Here is a 16,488-nt window from a genome sequence, read left to right on the forward strand (position 1 = left end):
TCAATATTTGTTAACTTATAACTAACTCTAATAGACAATTCTTAAGGAAAAACACAAAATAAGAATAAATAAATATAAAATTGTAATATTTAGGAGTCTTAGGCTTGGGCCTCTCAAGCCTTGTAATAAATCAGGGACTAATGGCTATGCAGGGGTCTGACTTTTAAGGACGAAATTAAAATACAAAATTACAATAGTTCTCTATAATAATAAGAAAAAAAAAGTTTTTATATTTGCAAAAACATTAATTATTTTTATTTTTCTTGTTTTTAACTGATGAATTTAAATCAATTGGAACATAAATATTGTCTGAAATACTGAAGAGGATATATACCTGCCCCCCTTCTTGCGCAACGCCGGCGTTGAATTTCGTAAATCTTTAGAAGGAGAAAATAAAACGAAGGCACGTGTGAGAATCGAAATCTGTCGCTAAACTCCTGCAAACGCCAGTGAATCAATATACGCTATCTCTCTCCCTGCATGCAGTGACGTCATTTTCGGCCAATAGCGTTGTCCGGCGCATTTAGTATTTAAACGCTCGTCTTTATTTACATTGCACTAGAGCTGTACGATTGTCACTGATAAGTATTATGCTTTTTTGGATAAAATATTTAATAAGATGAAGCTTAATGAACATTAATTTTATTTTTTCTCCTTAACTATTTTTGTTAATTGTTAAATTTGTATATCTCATTTTATCGCAAGTCTATTTTATTTTAATTCATATAAATACATTTGTTATCTGCTTTTCTTCTTTCATCTTAAAATCATTTAAAATTGCATTTTTTCAGAGGCATTGACGCAATTTAAGGAGTGATTTTTATCTTAGGATAATTATTCTTCATTTTGAAATGCATCTTTCGCTGCAAGGAGTGCTTCCGGATGAGTACCTTTACGTTTTTTCATCAAAATATTTTTTACTATTTTTTTCTAATTATATTATGTTTCTATATATGTATGGTATAATTGATGTAAAAATATTGATTTGTAATATAAAAAAATTTTTCAGCGTCATGATATCATAATAACGATATATTTATCTATACATATATTGAAATATCGTTATTATGATATCATGATGCTAAAAAAATATTTATTTTTTACTACTTAATATCCCTGTCTAGTGTGACATATTTTATTTTTGACTAGTAATTCGTGTGACTAGAAACTAGTAATATTTTGAGCTTTACATTTTCTTAAAAAGCTATTTTTAGTGGATTTATTATTTTAACGATAATTTCTTCAATTTGATGTATTAAACAATCACCTGATTTTTGGAAGAAAAAAATATTAATTTTTTTATTATTCCGTACCGTATTGTTATTGATATGCATTTTGTTCATTATTTACAAAAATAATTAAGCTGCTAATTTTGACTTTTTTTGATAAAAGAAAGGTATGTATCTGAGAGCTAATGAGTTTTAAAGTATTTACATATTTGTTAAGTTTTAAAGTCGAATGCCTTATTAGTGATTACATACTAGTGCATTGATTTTACGAAAAATTGAAGCACTAATATGCAATTTGTATTTATTCTGGATTTATTAATAGATACGCTTTTGGAAACTCCTATTAGTGCTTTTTTTCTCGACATATCTTTTTTTGTATTTCGATCATTTTTATTATATCTTTTGAGTATCATTTCATATAACTACAATTCACAATTTCAATTTTATTCATTTTTGGTGATTATTTTGTACATACATGTTCATTTTCACTATAGGTACAATTTTCCTCGAATAGTGATATTGTAATCATTGAAAAAACATAATCGTTCAATAATTTTTACAGCGTTATAGACTAGAGCATTTTGGTTACAGAATGTGTACATTTGGTTTAACGATATGCCTATCCTAAATGTATAGTTATTCATATTTATTTTTACTCACTTAAAATGAACGAGTTAAAATAGCTCAACTTGAGTAAAATTTCACTCATTCGTCTTGAAAAAAGTAGCCTTCTCATCTAGAGTTAAACTCACTCAAGTTAAAGAGTCAAATGAAATAACTCAAGTTAAATGGATAATTTTAAATCGAACTTAAGTGAAATTCAATCGTGCATGATTGACCATAAGTATTACTTGAGTGGATCGTTTTAAGTCGAACTTGAGTGAATTTAAATCGTTTTTAATTGACCATCAGTATCAATTGATTGGATTGCATTAACTCGAATTTGAGTGATTTTCAATCGTTTTTGAAAAACTATTAACATCATTTGAGTGCATGAATTCTCTGAATGTTCTGAATTCGTGAAGCTTCTGGTTTAATAAGTACGAGTTCCAATTCAATAAATCCAATCTGATTTAAATAAATTTCGCTATGTATTTCATATAAATATATCATAGAGAAAAATAAATTAATTCTATATAAAATGTTTAGAATACAGTAAATATAAATATATACCTATTGTTATTTTAATGTATTGTTTGGATAAGTACTGATGAGATTTGGACAAAATAATGGAAACATTTCTATACTAGCCCATATTTTGATCTTTATCAAAAAACACTTTCAGGATCATTTTATAAATATAGATGTGCTTATGCTACGCGATTTCTCATACTTGTCAATGAAGTTTTTAGAGGTTTGGGGGATTAACAATAAATTACAAATGACAAAATGAACAGTTTTGAACATCCTATGCAAAAATGTAGTAATAAACTTGCAATTTGTAATTAATTTTTATAAATTAAAAAAAAACAATTTTTTTGTCTTACGTTTTTATCTATAACTTTAAAAATATTAAATAAAATAAAACAAAATTTTTAGAGCAATTTAAATTTAATAACAAAATTTTTGCTTTAAAATTCGAAAAAAAAAATTCTTGATTTTCCATGAATCTAAAACCTTGTTCAGTTATTGAAATAAATTTTAAAAAAATAGTCTATGTTGTTTTAATCACAGGTTGCATATGATTTAAACGTAGTTGTAATCCTTCTTCAGTCACAAAATATTTCATTTTTATGTACTACATATAATCAAAATTGTGCAATTAATATTAAAAACCTAGAGAAATGGCACCTTTACAATTTTGCCCCCTTCACTTTTATAATATATAAATATATATATCTGATATTCAAATTGAACTCAAATTTTCTATGTTGTAGTAGTTACTATTTTTGATACTGCATTCTTTTTTTTTTTTTTTTACTGTTAATCTATAAATATTGTAAAATTATAATTTTTTTTGTATTTTAAAATACTTTAGCATTGTACTTTTAATTAATAATTCTGCATTTTCATTTTTGCTTCAAAAATTGAATTTGAGGAAAAGTGGTAGGAAATTTTATGTCAACAAATGGATGAATCCAGCGAGTGTAAACTTTCATAAATAAAAGCCCGTCAACTTTATTAATAGAAAGCAATATAAATAACAGCATGTTTAGACAAGGGCAAGACATAAAATCCATTATATTAAAATAAAAAGTTAAAATTTTAATATGAGATCTAAAAAAGTTATAAAAAACTTTACAGATCTAATATATCACCACGTACTTTGACAAAGATTCTAGCACGGAATCAGATTTTTTTGATATTCTATAATTATCATCATTTAACTCCTTCAATTTTAATAAATTTCATTTGAAAAATGATTTAAATGACTAGTACTTTATTTACAAACGCTAGAAAATAGCTAATTTAAATGGAAAGTGTATATAACATATTCTAAATAATGGTAATTTAAATAACTATAAGAACTACAGGTATACTTACTTACCAAAAAATAAAACAGCATCTTCTTCAAAAATATCGCTATTAATTAAATGATTCAAAATATTGAAAGACATATTCACTAGAAAAAAAAATTTAAAATAGAAGCGAGAGAATATCCTACTTAGATTGTAGAACACAACAATTTTATTGAGATTAATTATCGTTTGCTTTTTAAAATAAAACGATTAAAATTCCAGCTTATAGCTTGCACGCAATTAAATAATGAATAACAACTCAAGAATCGCTTAAATATCTGTCACTCTAATTCGATTTAACGCTAAGCAGGTATATCACTCAAACATAGGTGTACTTGTGGGTATTCAATTTATCGCCTATGTCAACTTTCATCTAGTAAAAGGTAACACACGATATATACAAGTTATTATATATTATATACTACTTATTTGGTATTTAATATTTATAGTGGTAGTTACGCCACATTACTCCCTTTCTAGAATTTTATCTGTGATATAATTCGATGAACGGTTACAACTAGTTGATTCATGCTGTTTATTTATTTATATCAATTTTTTGCTCATTATATGATTTTCTTTGTTTATAGCATTTCCGCTCATTATATTTTTTGTTTATTAACCGGAAGTCTTTATTTACTTCACCGGATTTTTTTTTCTTTGTTTGTGCAGTATATTTTTAAGCTAATCAACTGTTTAATGTCAATGTGGATCATTCATCATCACGTCTGGGTCACCAATGTGGGGATTTAATTTTTCGAGTAGGTCAAACTTTCATCTATCAAAAGGTACCTCATTGGTATTTAATATTTATAGTGGTAGTTACGCCACATATTCAACTCAAGTTGAGAGATAAGAATTTCACTCTTTTTTTAGTAGAAGAATTCACTCATTCATTTTAAGAGAGTATGTATTATTATTATGAAATTTATTATGTAAATTAATAGAAGTTTTTATAACAATCTTGTTCATTTTTTGTTTGTTTATAGCTGTCGATGCTTATAATCCCGACCAAAGCTTGACAACTGTATTGGAATCCACTCCGAAATATTTTTTTCCTCAAACCTAAAGATCCTAAACCGGACAATATGTCTGGTGAGTTGTTGTGTCCAGTGAATTAGTAGCATTGTTTTTATTTCTACAGATGAGTAATATTTTTTTTTTATTTCAACTGATTGTTAATGTCTTACTAAAGCAGTGATCACCAAACTTTTGAAGCTTCTTAACCCTTTGACGGTCAGGGAAATGAGCAGTTTTCGCTTCATTAATTCGCGCAGTATTACGAGCAAACAGTAGTCGAAAGTGGCAGCTGTTTTACCCATAGAGTTGATATACTGGGTAGAGAGAGTAGAATAACCCCCGACCCGTGGACAAGATAAAGTCACGTGACTGTAGCCCAAACTCGCCGTTCACTGAGACCGCTTCGATTCCCGTCCATTCGTTTAGCATTGCGATCGTCTGATGCAATTAACTGTCTGTCTTTTTAATTCAGAAATAAGAATGGTACAAAAGTCCTGAGCATTTTACTGCACGGAGAAGCTTTCTAGGGACTGTCCGATAACTTTTTACAAGAAAGGGCGACATTTTTTTTCACTTTTTCTATTTTAAAATTAATTTTAAAATTTTTCCGATACTCAGTCATGCTCTGATAATCATGTTTTATTTGCTTTAATAATCAATTACGCTCGTTTTTGCTCTCTTTTTTTTGCATTTAACATAAGTTTTTATTGTTTCTTATACTTTAAACTTATAATGTTTAAGTATATTTCAATATATATGCTATTTTTAGCTGAAATAGCTGCAAAGCTTTGTTGGCTTCCTTGGCGAGATACTTTAGCGCCAAGGAACAGTTGAGTAAACTTTCGGTTTTGTTTTGTTCTCTTTAAATGTCGATATCATTTCTGTATATTCTGAAGATTTTGTTTTATCTTTACCTCTTGATTACTAAAACCCAATATTTATCTTGTTCTGAAATGTTTCCTTTAAATTTATATATTTAAATAAAAAATGTGGTACATAAGAAATTGTGTTTTTTAAATTATATAGGAATGCTTAAAAAACCCATTATTTGTATATTCTTATATGTTTGATGAATAATTAAATTCTATGAAATATTTTTAGTACTTAAATATAAAATAGTGTATAGTAGTCTCAATGTTAATTTTCAATAAAATTGTATAATTCTGTTACTATACATAAAATGAATACAAATTATGTACTATTTAGAAAATAAATTAAGGTACATTTAAAATAATCATTAAGTACTTGTTTATCTTCTTTTTATTTAAAAATAGTTGCTATATTGGAAATACTTTATTTTACTAGTATATTAAAGTGTAGAATTAGTTTGATTTAGTGCAACAAATTTAAAAAACATAACATAGAAGTGGCTAAGTTGTATAGGAGTAAATTAATGCAGTAAATTAGCTCATGTGATGGATTGGTATGGAATAAATTGTTCAGACGGCCAAGGCTAACAGCTGGCTGTGGGGCAAAGATTTAACATCCTGAACCTTTCTTGTAAAATTTCAACTGTTTTTACCTTTGTATAGATTGTATATATTTTATTTGATAGCAGGCTGAAAGATGTAGTTTTAAAAGCGCTTACTATTTTTAAGAAAATTACGTTTTTTATGGAGGGGCATTGTAATTTTCTTAATGTCCATAAAATGATTATGGTTTTTTTATTTGTAAAATAAAATATTTTTAACTGTTACTTTTTAAGTTACTGATTTTCTGTATAAAAATTATTAAATATATATTGACCTATAATAGTTGCATGAATTTACCTCATAAAAAGTTGCATAAATTGCAATTTCTATCACAATAAAAGTAAGGTATTTTAATTATAAGTTCGTTATTAGTTTCAATCTACATTTAGTACAAAGCAAAAATTCTAATTGCTTTCTCTTTTATTTAAGTATTTTTCGTTTAAATTTCGAAAGCTTTTCTACTAGTCACTTTGCGTGTACAATTCAATTTTCCTTGTAACTTATGGAATTAGATTGTACATGAAATACAAAGTAAAATTTCTTATTAAACTCTTTTATTATTTTCCTTTATTAGTTTAATGCTTTTAATCTTATAATTTTCTCTATTCGGCGCTGAAAACTTTTATATTAGAATAAATATTTTATTTCCTATTTAGACAAATTGTTGAGTATTAAGTTAAAATGCAACAGTAGTTAATTTTTGAAAATATCTATTTTAAGTGTCAGGAAAAAAAGAAGTCAAAATTCTAAATTAATAATGTAAATAATCTTTATTACAATAATTAATATTGTAAATAATTTAATGTATTCAATAAATAAATAAAATTCTAAACGTTATTAAATTTAATCAAAAATATGTTTTCTAACTAATCTGTTCTACTAAAAACGGGTTTTATTTTCCTCGAAGCTATTTTTCCCGAAATTTAATATTACCTCTCGAGCAGTCTCTTGGTGAGCATAAATAAAAATGATAAAAGTGTTGCAACATTAACGTTATTTCTAAGCATCGAACTTTTTTCAGACAATCTGCTTAATTTTACAATTTGCTTTATCTAACAGTGATAAAACTTTTAAAACGTAAAGATTAAATTTATTTTTTAAATGAACTTATGTTTCATTAAAAAAGAAAGCGACATTTTCAAATTCACATTTTAAGCCCTGGTAAGAGTTAAAAAATCGTGATTTTTGTATCGAAGTTATTATTTTTTTAAAAAAAAAATAACAATAGTTAAATGTAATAATAGTTATTACAATATATGTTGTTAAATTTTTTTATTAAATAGGTCTTTGCAATAAAAACATTTAAAAATTTTTTTTCTGAGTATAGTAATAAATATAAGTGGTGCAAAATATCCTTTTTTATTTTTATATAATGAATAAATTTTTAAGGAATAGTGTTAAGGGTAAAGACGAGAACTACTTAAATTTTTTTAATAAAGGCAGTACTTTAATTAAAAATTATTTGTTAAGAAAAAAGCTCCTTATGTTTTAAAAACCCATTTAATAATATTAAAGAAATGTGATTAACGAAAATATTTTTTTGCTCTCTTTCAAATGCTGCGATTATTTGCGCATCGGTAATATCGAAATAAAGCTGTTTAAAACATTTTGTGCGCAAACATTTGTGATACTGCGCCAAGTATTGCACTCTTTCCATCACGTGATTGTTGCTCTTTGCTTGCTATCTGTGGCGCGTCTTTTCGGAAGGAATAAAGCGAACTTGGTTCCTCTACCTACTATTTCAACTCTATGGTTTTACCCCGCCGTTCTTCCGAAAATGTCACCCTTTTCTGGCGAGGCCAACTGCTCCGCTTTCTGGAATTGGTATAATAAAGTGGTAGCAAATTATGTAGCAAAATTCGCAGGAGAAGGACAGTTACGCCCACTTTTTAATTGAGCAACCAGTAGATATTGTTGCTTTAACGTTGCATTTTATATGATACTTATAATTTTTGATATTTAGTGGTGAAAAAATTACTTAAAAGAAAAAATACTAAACTGAAAGTAACTTGAATTTCGCTACCTCTAGAAAATACTATTTTACAAAGCGGTGGCGTAGATAGCTCACCTCACGCGTTTTAAAAACTTCTTAAAGTATTTGTAGTACATAAATAACAGTTTTTACGTACTTTAAAATAATAAATGACAATTATTAATAGTTAATTATAAATGATTATAATCAATTATATAAATAATAGTTAATTATAAATGATTATAATCAATTATATAAATAATAGTTAATTATAAATGATTATAATTAATTATATAAATAATAGTTAATTATAAATGATTATAATCAATTATATAAATAATAGTTAATTATAAATGATTATAATCAATTATATAAATAATAGTTAATTATAAATATAAGACGAATATTAAATTGAAAGGACTAAATAAATACAACTAATGTAAAACTTTATGAAGCATTTAAATACAGTAATACCTAAACACTCTGAACAAAGTCTACATCAGACTCAAAACTTGATAAGCTTTCTGTATCACGATCATAATCATCATCATAATAATCTAACTTTCGCTTTACACCCATTTTACTTTACAAACACCGTAAAAAACGCGCCAAAATAAGCATAGAAAGAACAAGGTAAAAAAATAAATTCCCCCTTCATTATGAAGAGAAATTCATGGAACCCCTACTGCCATCTGTAGGCAGGAAAACTAACTACGTTTTGAGAGAAGGATTCGTTTTAACGTAGTTAATGCAGAATAATAATGGCGAACGAGCTGAGCTCGTCAGCGCGCATTGGGGAGAAGTTTCACTACGCGAGTCAGGGGTGAAAGCGAGACAGAAAAGAGGAAAGGCTGGTAGTAAAACCATTTCAGTTATAGCTAGTTTGGTATACAGTTAGGAGTTTACTTATTCTCTTTTAAATTTTTCAACAATATCTACTTTATCTTGGACTTACTTACTTTATTTAAAAACAACTGGGCACCTGGACCGCGCAGCGGCCCCTATCCCATTCATCATGAAATTACAACAATGAGGTAAAAACATTTTGAATATAAGCAGTCGTTGTGGTAGCTTTACAATAATATTACCATGATTAGAGAAAATACAAACTTAAACAGAGATATTTACAGTAATTGCCATGAAAATATGCACAGAAAATATAACGTTGATTTGAAAAAAATTACAACTTGAACAAAGATATTTACATTAATTGCCATAAATATGTACAGAAAATTGAATATGAGCATTAATAAATGATGATTATGTATATACAAAAGTCGTGATTCAAGAACGTGAAGATTTAACATAAATTTTCGACAAGCCTTAGTGGCGCCATCTAGTATGCTCAACTTTAATTTGAAAGGGCAGTATGCAGTATTTATTTATAATCTGTATGGGAAATTAGAGTTCTGAATAATAATAAGAGTTCAAATAAAAGTTCAAATCAAGTAAAAAAAAAAAAAAAAAAAAAAGGAAAAAAAAAGATGTTACTGTGCAAGAGTGGCTTCCCCCATAATCCTTTGAAACAGTTGAAGCACTTCTTGATTTTTTAAAAGTTCTTGCAATTCTTTAATTATTGTAACCAGCCTTTGAGCAAGTCCTGTTATTGTTGGTGGTATGGCACGTGTTCCCCTCCTGCGGGGACGGGCTCTGCACCCCGTGTAGTTGGCTGTATGAGAGTCTCCGCAGTTGCTGCACTTAGGTTGGGTATTTTTATCTTTTTGGCACTCGTATGATCGGTGTTTGGCGGCGCACTTTACACATCTTGATGGTGAATTACATGATCTTTGACTGTGGCCAAATTCTTGGCAGTTGTAACACTGGATTGGATTTTGCCCGCCTCGGAACCTTTCAATACTGACCGGGATACTTTGTATATTGGTGATAGAGAAAATTTGTCGATTAACATCTGTTTCTGAGAGAATTGTAAGAAAAAGTGGGAGGAGCCTGTAGGTCCCGCACACTTTTCTCTTAAACTGAATTATCTTTTGCGTTATGATGTCTGACTTCGCCAGTTGCTGGGAGATATGATCAGTACAGAATCCAACTGGAAGACCACGAATAAGAACTTTTATATGCTTAATTGGTTGAACTTTTTCTGGAGTTGTGGGTGGATCTACAGTTGAACTGAAATCCTCCTTGGGTGGGGCTACGTCAGTATCAGATATAGATTCAGATGGTTGTAAGGAGGTGGCGGTATCTATCGGTGAAAAAAGTTTACTATTCGTGGTCATGATTAGATTTGCTTCAGCTTTTTTGACATTATTTTTCCTTTTCTTCTTCTTTAAAGGGGGTTCTGCAATATTTTTGGTTGAGCTTTCTGAATCTGTGGTTGACTCATTCCCCGTCTGTTTCAAAAGTTGGCCTCCTTCATAAGTTTTCATATCAATGACATCAATTGGTGTTGTCGGTATTTCGGGCCTATTTGGCACAGGCATGAGAAACTGCTCCAATTGATTTAGTTTCTCAAGTAGTTCTTTATTTTTCCTTTCATCTTCTTCAATTCTTCTTTCCATGTCTGCTAACTCTTTAGCCATTTTGGTTTCAAAATCCGAGCATTCCTCATCCGACGTTGAGCCACGTGTAGGTCTTTCGGTCAGCCGCTTTCCGCCACGTCCGTGGTGGTGATACGTAGCCATTGTTGCGTGATCAAAAGACACCAATGAAAATCCGAAAGTTCTACGACCTCCTAAAAGCATAAATTGTTCTTCCACATCACTCAGAGCATCAAAAACAACATGACCGAGTTAAAAACTGATCACGCGTAGGATCAAATACCACTTTATCTTGGAAAAGAAGCAGTTTTATATATATGCCAGAATTATAAAAGAAATCTTGATAGTTACAGATATTTCATTTTTTTCGAAAAAATGCTGGAATGAAATGTTCTACGTACCAGGTTTTTCTCTTTTCCGTCTTGCTGTATAAGGGGGTAGACGGAAAAAAAGGTCCCGGAAAAAAAAGTACGAAAAAAAAGGTCCCGGTAAAAAAGGTCCCTGGAAAAAAAGGTCCCGGAAAAGAAGGTCCCGGTAAAAAAGGTACCTTCATAGGGAAAATCTTCAGGGATATTTCCCCTCTCGCTTTCTGGGCAGCATGAATGCTTCTCGCTGTTTCAATGAATATTCTTTTTATCTGTAATAATTCAGATTAAATCATTGAGGTAAGGAGAAGGGTAAGGGGGGGGGGACTTATGGGCTGGTTGTATTACGCTTTTTTTTTAAATTTTATTTCGCTTATTTATTCTTCTTTGATTATTTTTTAAAGCGGGAAGATACTATTTAAATTTTTCAATTATGTTTTACTTTTTTTTTGTTAATTTTTTTAAGTGAAAAATGCGTTATTTTCTATTTTAAATTATATTTTGTGAAGAAGTTGCTAATGTGAGGCTTAAAGTAGCCAATCGGGGAAGTTTGGAGAATTTATGTGTTGGATGTTTATTCGTGATTGGAGGTGAAAGTATTGGTCCTTTTTAATTAGTTAAAAACGCGCGACACGGAAAAAAAAACATGCACGGAACAGCAAAATGCGCTTCAATCTAATCTTCTCATTTCAAATATTTTCCCCTACAGAATTTTCCCTACACAGGTACCTTTTTTTCCTAGAACCGTATAAGAGCTTTCACCCATGACGCGAGTAGTGCCTCCACACGGTCTTTCATAAGTAGTCCGCGCAGACTGCTTAAAAAGCGAATCAGTTGTGCGCATGTACCCAAAACCTTTTATAAAAGTAATTGAGAGAAATTTATCTTATATATTTGAGAATTGAATCTGTAGTGGTTGACAAGTGAATAAGGCAAACCAGTAATATTCATAAATAAAATAAATTTTTAGTCATATATTTGCTACCACTTTCTTATTTTAACTAGATTTTGTATTAAGTGACTAGTTCAGAAAGTGAATATCCTTCCCAGTGGTCTGATCGGACTACCTATAAAAAACCGTGTGGAGGCGTTGGTAGTGCTCGTTACTAACCATTACGGTCGAAAGCTTGCTCCCGAGCGGAACTCGTTTGCGCGCATTATAAAGCACGATTCGATTGCGAGCTGAACTCGTTCATAACCGTCAAAGGGTTAATTATGGTACAGTTTTTTAAATCCCTCTGTTGACTACCAGCTAAAAGAGCTTCCACCATTTTTTTAAATTTTAAATATGGTTATTACCTGTTAACTTACATTTCTATTAAAGACGACACGACGTTTCATATTTAATAGAACTAAAGACGTTTGAACTGGGAGCTTTAGCATCAATTTGGCGCACACTTAGATAGAAACAGGCCTCCTCAAAAGAGATAATGTTTCTTTATTAACTTGCAACAGAGAATAGTTCAAAATTTTTTCTGAAGCATTTATACGCTGATTTAACGAATACAATTTTGGGAATGGAGTAATCAGTTACTTGAAAAAATCAGCAATGAAAACAAACTTTCATATGTAAATCGGGATGCTTCTCCTTATGATCAGAATTTCTCTTGAGATAACAGAACTATTATATTGATGCATAATTCTTGCTCTAGCAGAGATGCCAACTTGCTCCGGACAGCAAATATTTATTTTAAAGTGGTAGTTTATCAATTGTGATTCTTGGTTTAAATAAATTCAATTTAGTAGATTTTTATCCACCACTATTTCTAAATAATTCGTAGGCTTATATAATTCATCACTTCATTGATCTTATAGTACAAAGCTATCGCAACGTTGTAATTTCATGATGAATGGGGCAGTGGGCCGCTGCGCGGCCCAGGTGCCTAGTTGTTTTTAAATAAAGTAAGTAAGATCTTATGGTACTATTCATGACTTGTGCTGCCCATGCAGATATTTCGAGTCACCAACTGCCTTGAACTCCTCCTTTATCTTTCTTCCCTATGCCAATAGTACCAGTCGCCCTAGGGCATAATATCAGATTAAGAGGTCAGGTGCCCCCGAAACGCGGGCAGGCACCTTAACAAATCCAGATCGTCGATCTCATGGCATGCTGTACCTTTTAAAAAGCAAGCAAAATTTACTTTGTAGTAATTTACCGCTTTTTTTAATTATTTTGTCGTGTCCGGAACAGTTGGCATCTCTGCTCTAGTTAATTTGTCCCCACCACGGCTTCTTTTTCCATTTTATTACCAATCATATAACTCAGATTATTGTAACCGGGAAGAAACCCAACAGAAGCTGCAGACAGCCGAGGGGAAGGTGGATCCCCCACCGTGCACATATATTGCCATTGTTTTTTCTACATTAATGTTTGTGTCGTCAATGTTTGTGCCTAGACAACAAGCCTAGTCATGTACCTAGCCATCAGTCATAATGTTTCAAGTCATGTACTAGGTTATGTATTATGTACTTAGTCATCTTATCTTTTTGAGTGAAGTCAGATCTAATCAATCAGTAAAAGCTCACCAGGGCTGGTGCTCAGATACCAAAACAAATGTAACTAGGTGCAGTTATCTCATGAGAAATCTTTAAAAAAGTGGTAATCAACTTAAATCGACTATCGCTTTACAACTAAACTAAACGTTTGCAGTGGCATAGTAAATGTTATTTCGTGTGGAGCGAAACTCTTTATTATCACTATATTACTTAATATAGTGATTTCTTTATATGCTTACATACATATATATATATATATATATATATATATATATATATATATACAAGAAAACACGAAGAAAGTTAAGAAAAACAATAAGTATCATTTATTGCGCATAAGCTGCAAGTAAACAGAACTCATTAGATAAGTTCAAAATGAAGATAAAACAAAGGAAAATTATAGACATATGAAAAAAGGGGGGGAATAATAATGAAAAATTAATAACAAACAACTGATCAAAAAAATAATTATTAAATTTTTTTAAAAAAATCGAAAAATTAAAGATATAATCTCATCAGCCCACACGATTATATCCGTTTTTTTTAAATCAGTTGTTTGTTATTTTTTTTCATTATTATTCCCCCCCCCCCTTTTCATATGTCTATAATTTTCCTTTCTTTTATTTTCATTTTGAACCTATATATATATATATATATATATATATATATATATATATATATATATATATATAAATAGATACATAGATAGACATTGTCAAGAATAAATAAAAATATTAAATAGTTAAATGATTTCGTATATTTAATAAATTATTCTATCATCAAAAATATCATGAGCCTCGAGATACTTTTGGATTGAGCGCGTAGATACTTTATGTTTTTATCTTACTATGATACTCACTGATTTTCTGCCTGACACGAATTAATCACTTACTAATGTCACTTGTGTATCACTTTATGTCATTCACTATCATTTTTAAAATCCATTAGTTGTGTACACTTTCACAGCTCAAAACGTTTGTTTTAAATTTAATAACGTGTTTATAGCTCCTGGATACTATGATCTGGATCAAGTCTTTAAGAAAATGGAAGGATCAAAGGCCAGTTACAGTTATTCATTTGGAGAGAAGGATCACGTGATGGATGACACACCGGGTAATCAAAACATCTAATGAAAAAACACAAAATATTACTGCATGTTAGAATAAAAGCATTTGTTTTCCATTAGAATTTTATTAGATTTTCAATATATTCAGGGGTAGAACAAAATTGAGGAGACATGCTAACTCTAACTCTATGAACACTCTATGAAAATAACTTCATAGTTTTGGAAGCCTTCCAGAGGCAAAGCTCTTGGCACAGTTTGGGAGAAGCTTTAAGAAACGGTGTCCTTTTTAACAGTGCAAAATTCGGATCGACCAAATTGAGGAGAGGAAAATAGTAACTTCTTTCTAAATTTAATGCCAAAAAATTTTTAAATCATGTTATAGGATTACGAAAGTTTTCAAAGGATAATTGCAAATTTAAATTCTGGGTAAGGAGTACTTACCCCGGGGGCTATCTGCTTCTTCATCGAAATATAATAGAATTAAAGAAGGAATGAGAAGATTACGTTAGTAAATTAAAATGATAAAGAAAACAAAGTTTTTTTACCTATTGCTACTCACACAAATTCAGGCTAGTGTGCTGACATGAAACTAAAATGTAATTAAAAAATATTATCACTAAATAATTTTAACAATTAAATTAGTAATCATAAGATGCATTACAATCGTAATTGAGAATCCTCAGCCTCTTGAATGCAATTGTAAATTCGAAATTTTGCTAATATTAAGAGTTATCGTATAAAAAATATAATATTTTTAAATATTTCAGCTGCAGGTTATTGCGATCCCGATTCCGGCTATAAGAATCAGCAAGATGACCATCTGCAAGATAACAAAACCTACACATGCGGGCATAAAGGTTTACATCAAAGTGTTGATGCAACCCCCGGTATAGTTAAAGATTTATTTCCTATTAAAAACTTATATTGATAACTGATTTAACTGATGACCAAACTGAGGAGAAGAAGTTAATAACTACTTTCTTACTTTAATACCAACAAATTTTGAAATCATGTTGTAGCATAAAGATATTTTTCAAAGGATAATTGCCAATTTAAATTCTTGGTACAGAGTACTTAACCCAGGGGCTATCTGCTCCTTCATCGAAATATAATAGAATTAAGGAAGGAATGAGAAGATTGCATTAGTAAATTTACATGACTAGCTATTCAAAGTTTTTTTAAAGCATTGCTACTCACACAAATTCAGGCTAGTGTGCTGACATGAAACTTATATTTATTCAATATTATTAACGCTAAGAAATTTTAATAATTAAAGTTGGTAATTATTATATGCATTACAATAGTAATTGATAATCATTAGTCTTTTGAATGCAAAGTTTAATTTGAAATTTTACTAATATTTACAGTGAGTCTTATGAAAAATATAATATTTTCAAATATTTCAGCTGCTGGTTATTGCGATCCAGATTCGGGCTATAAGAATCAACAAGATGACCATCTGCAAGATAACAAAACCTACACATGCGGGCATAAAGGTTTACATCAAAGTGTTGATGCAACCCCCGGTATAGTTAAAGATTTATTTCCTATTAAAAACTTATATTGATAACTGATTTAACTGATGACCAAACTGAGGAGAAGAAGTTAATAACTTCTTTCTTACTTTAATACCAACAAATTTTGAAATCATGCTATAGGATTACGATACTTTTCAAAGCATAGTTGCCAATTTAAATTCTTGATAGAGTACTTAGCCAAGGGCTATCTGCGTTTTCATCGAAATATAATAGAAATAAGAAAGGAGGGGGATGAGATGATTACGTTAGTAAATTAAAATGATAAACAAAACAAAGTTTTTTAAAGTATTGCTACTCGCACAAATTCAGGCTAGTCTGCTGACATGAAACTTATATTTATTCAATATTATTAACACTAAGAAATTTTAACAATTAAAAT

The 16,488-nt window shown here is 29.8% G+C and overlaps 1 protein-coding gene across 20 annotated transcripts in view; it reads left to right on the forward strand.

Moving 5' to 3' along the window:
* The first annotated feature begins 455 nt into the window (after positions 1-455).
* LOC107452885 (uncharacterized) overlaps positions 456-16,488 on the forward strand; it is a 39,584-nt gene continuing 23,551 nt past the window's right edge. For 7 of the 20 annotated variants that reach the window (XM_087151114.1, XM_087151121.1, XM_087151117.1 and 4 more), the window contains exons 1-4: positions 522-4,780; positions 14,511-14,618; positions 15,339-15,458; positions 15,978-16,097. In XM_087151114.1, coding sequence (XP_087007240.1) covers positions 4,774-4,780; positions 14,511-14,618; positions 15,339-15,458; positions 15,978-16,097 — 355 coding nt within the window. In that variant the 5' untranslated portion in view covers positions 522-4,773. Of the gene's footprint in view, positions 4,781-14,510; positions 14,619-15,338; positions 15,459-15,977; positions 16,098-16,488 lie in introns of all 20 variants that reach the window. The other 13 variants (XM_087151105.1, XM_087151115.1, XM_087151111.1 and 10 more) reach the window with 7 other exon arrangements.

The sequence above is a fragment of the Parasteatoda tepidariorum genome, chromosome 9 (assembly GCF_982258835.1).
Source record: "Parasteatoda tepidariorum strain Cologne lab strain chromosome 9, Ptep-v5.0, whole genome shotgun sequence".
Classification (NCBI taxonomy): Eukaryota; Metazoa; Arthropoda; class Arachnida; order Araneae; family Theridiidae; genus Parasteatoda; species Parasteatoda tepidariorum.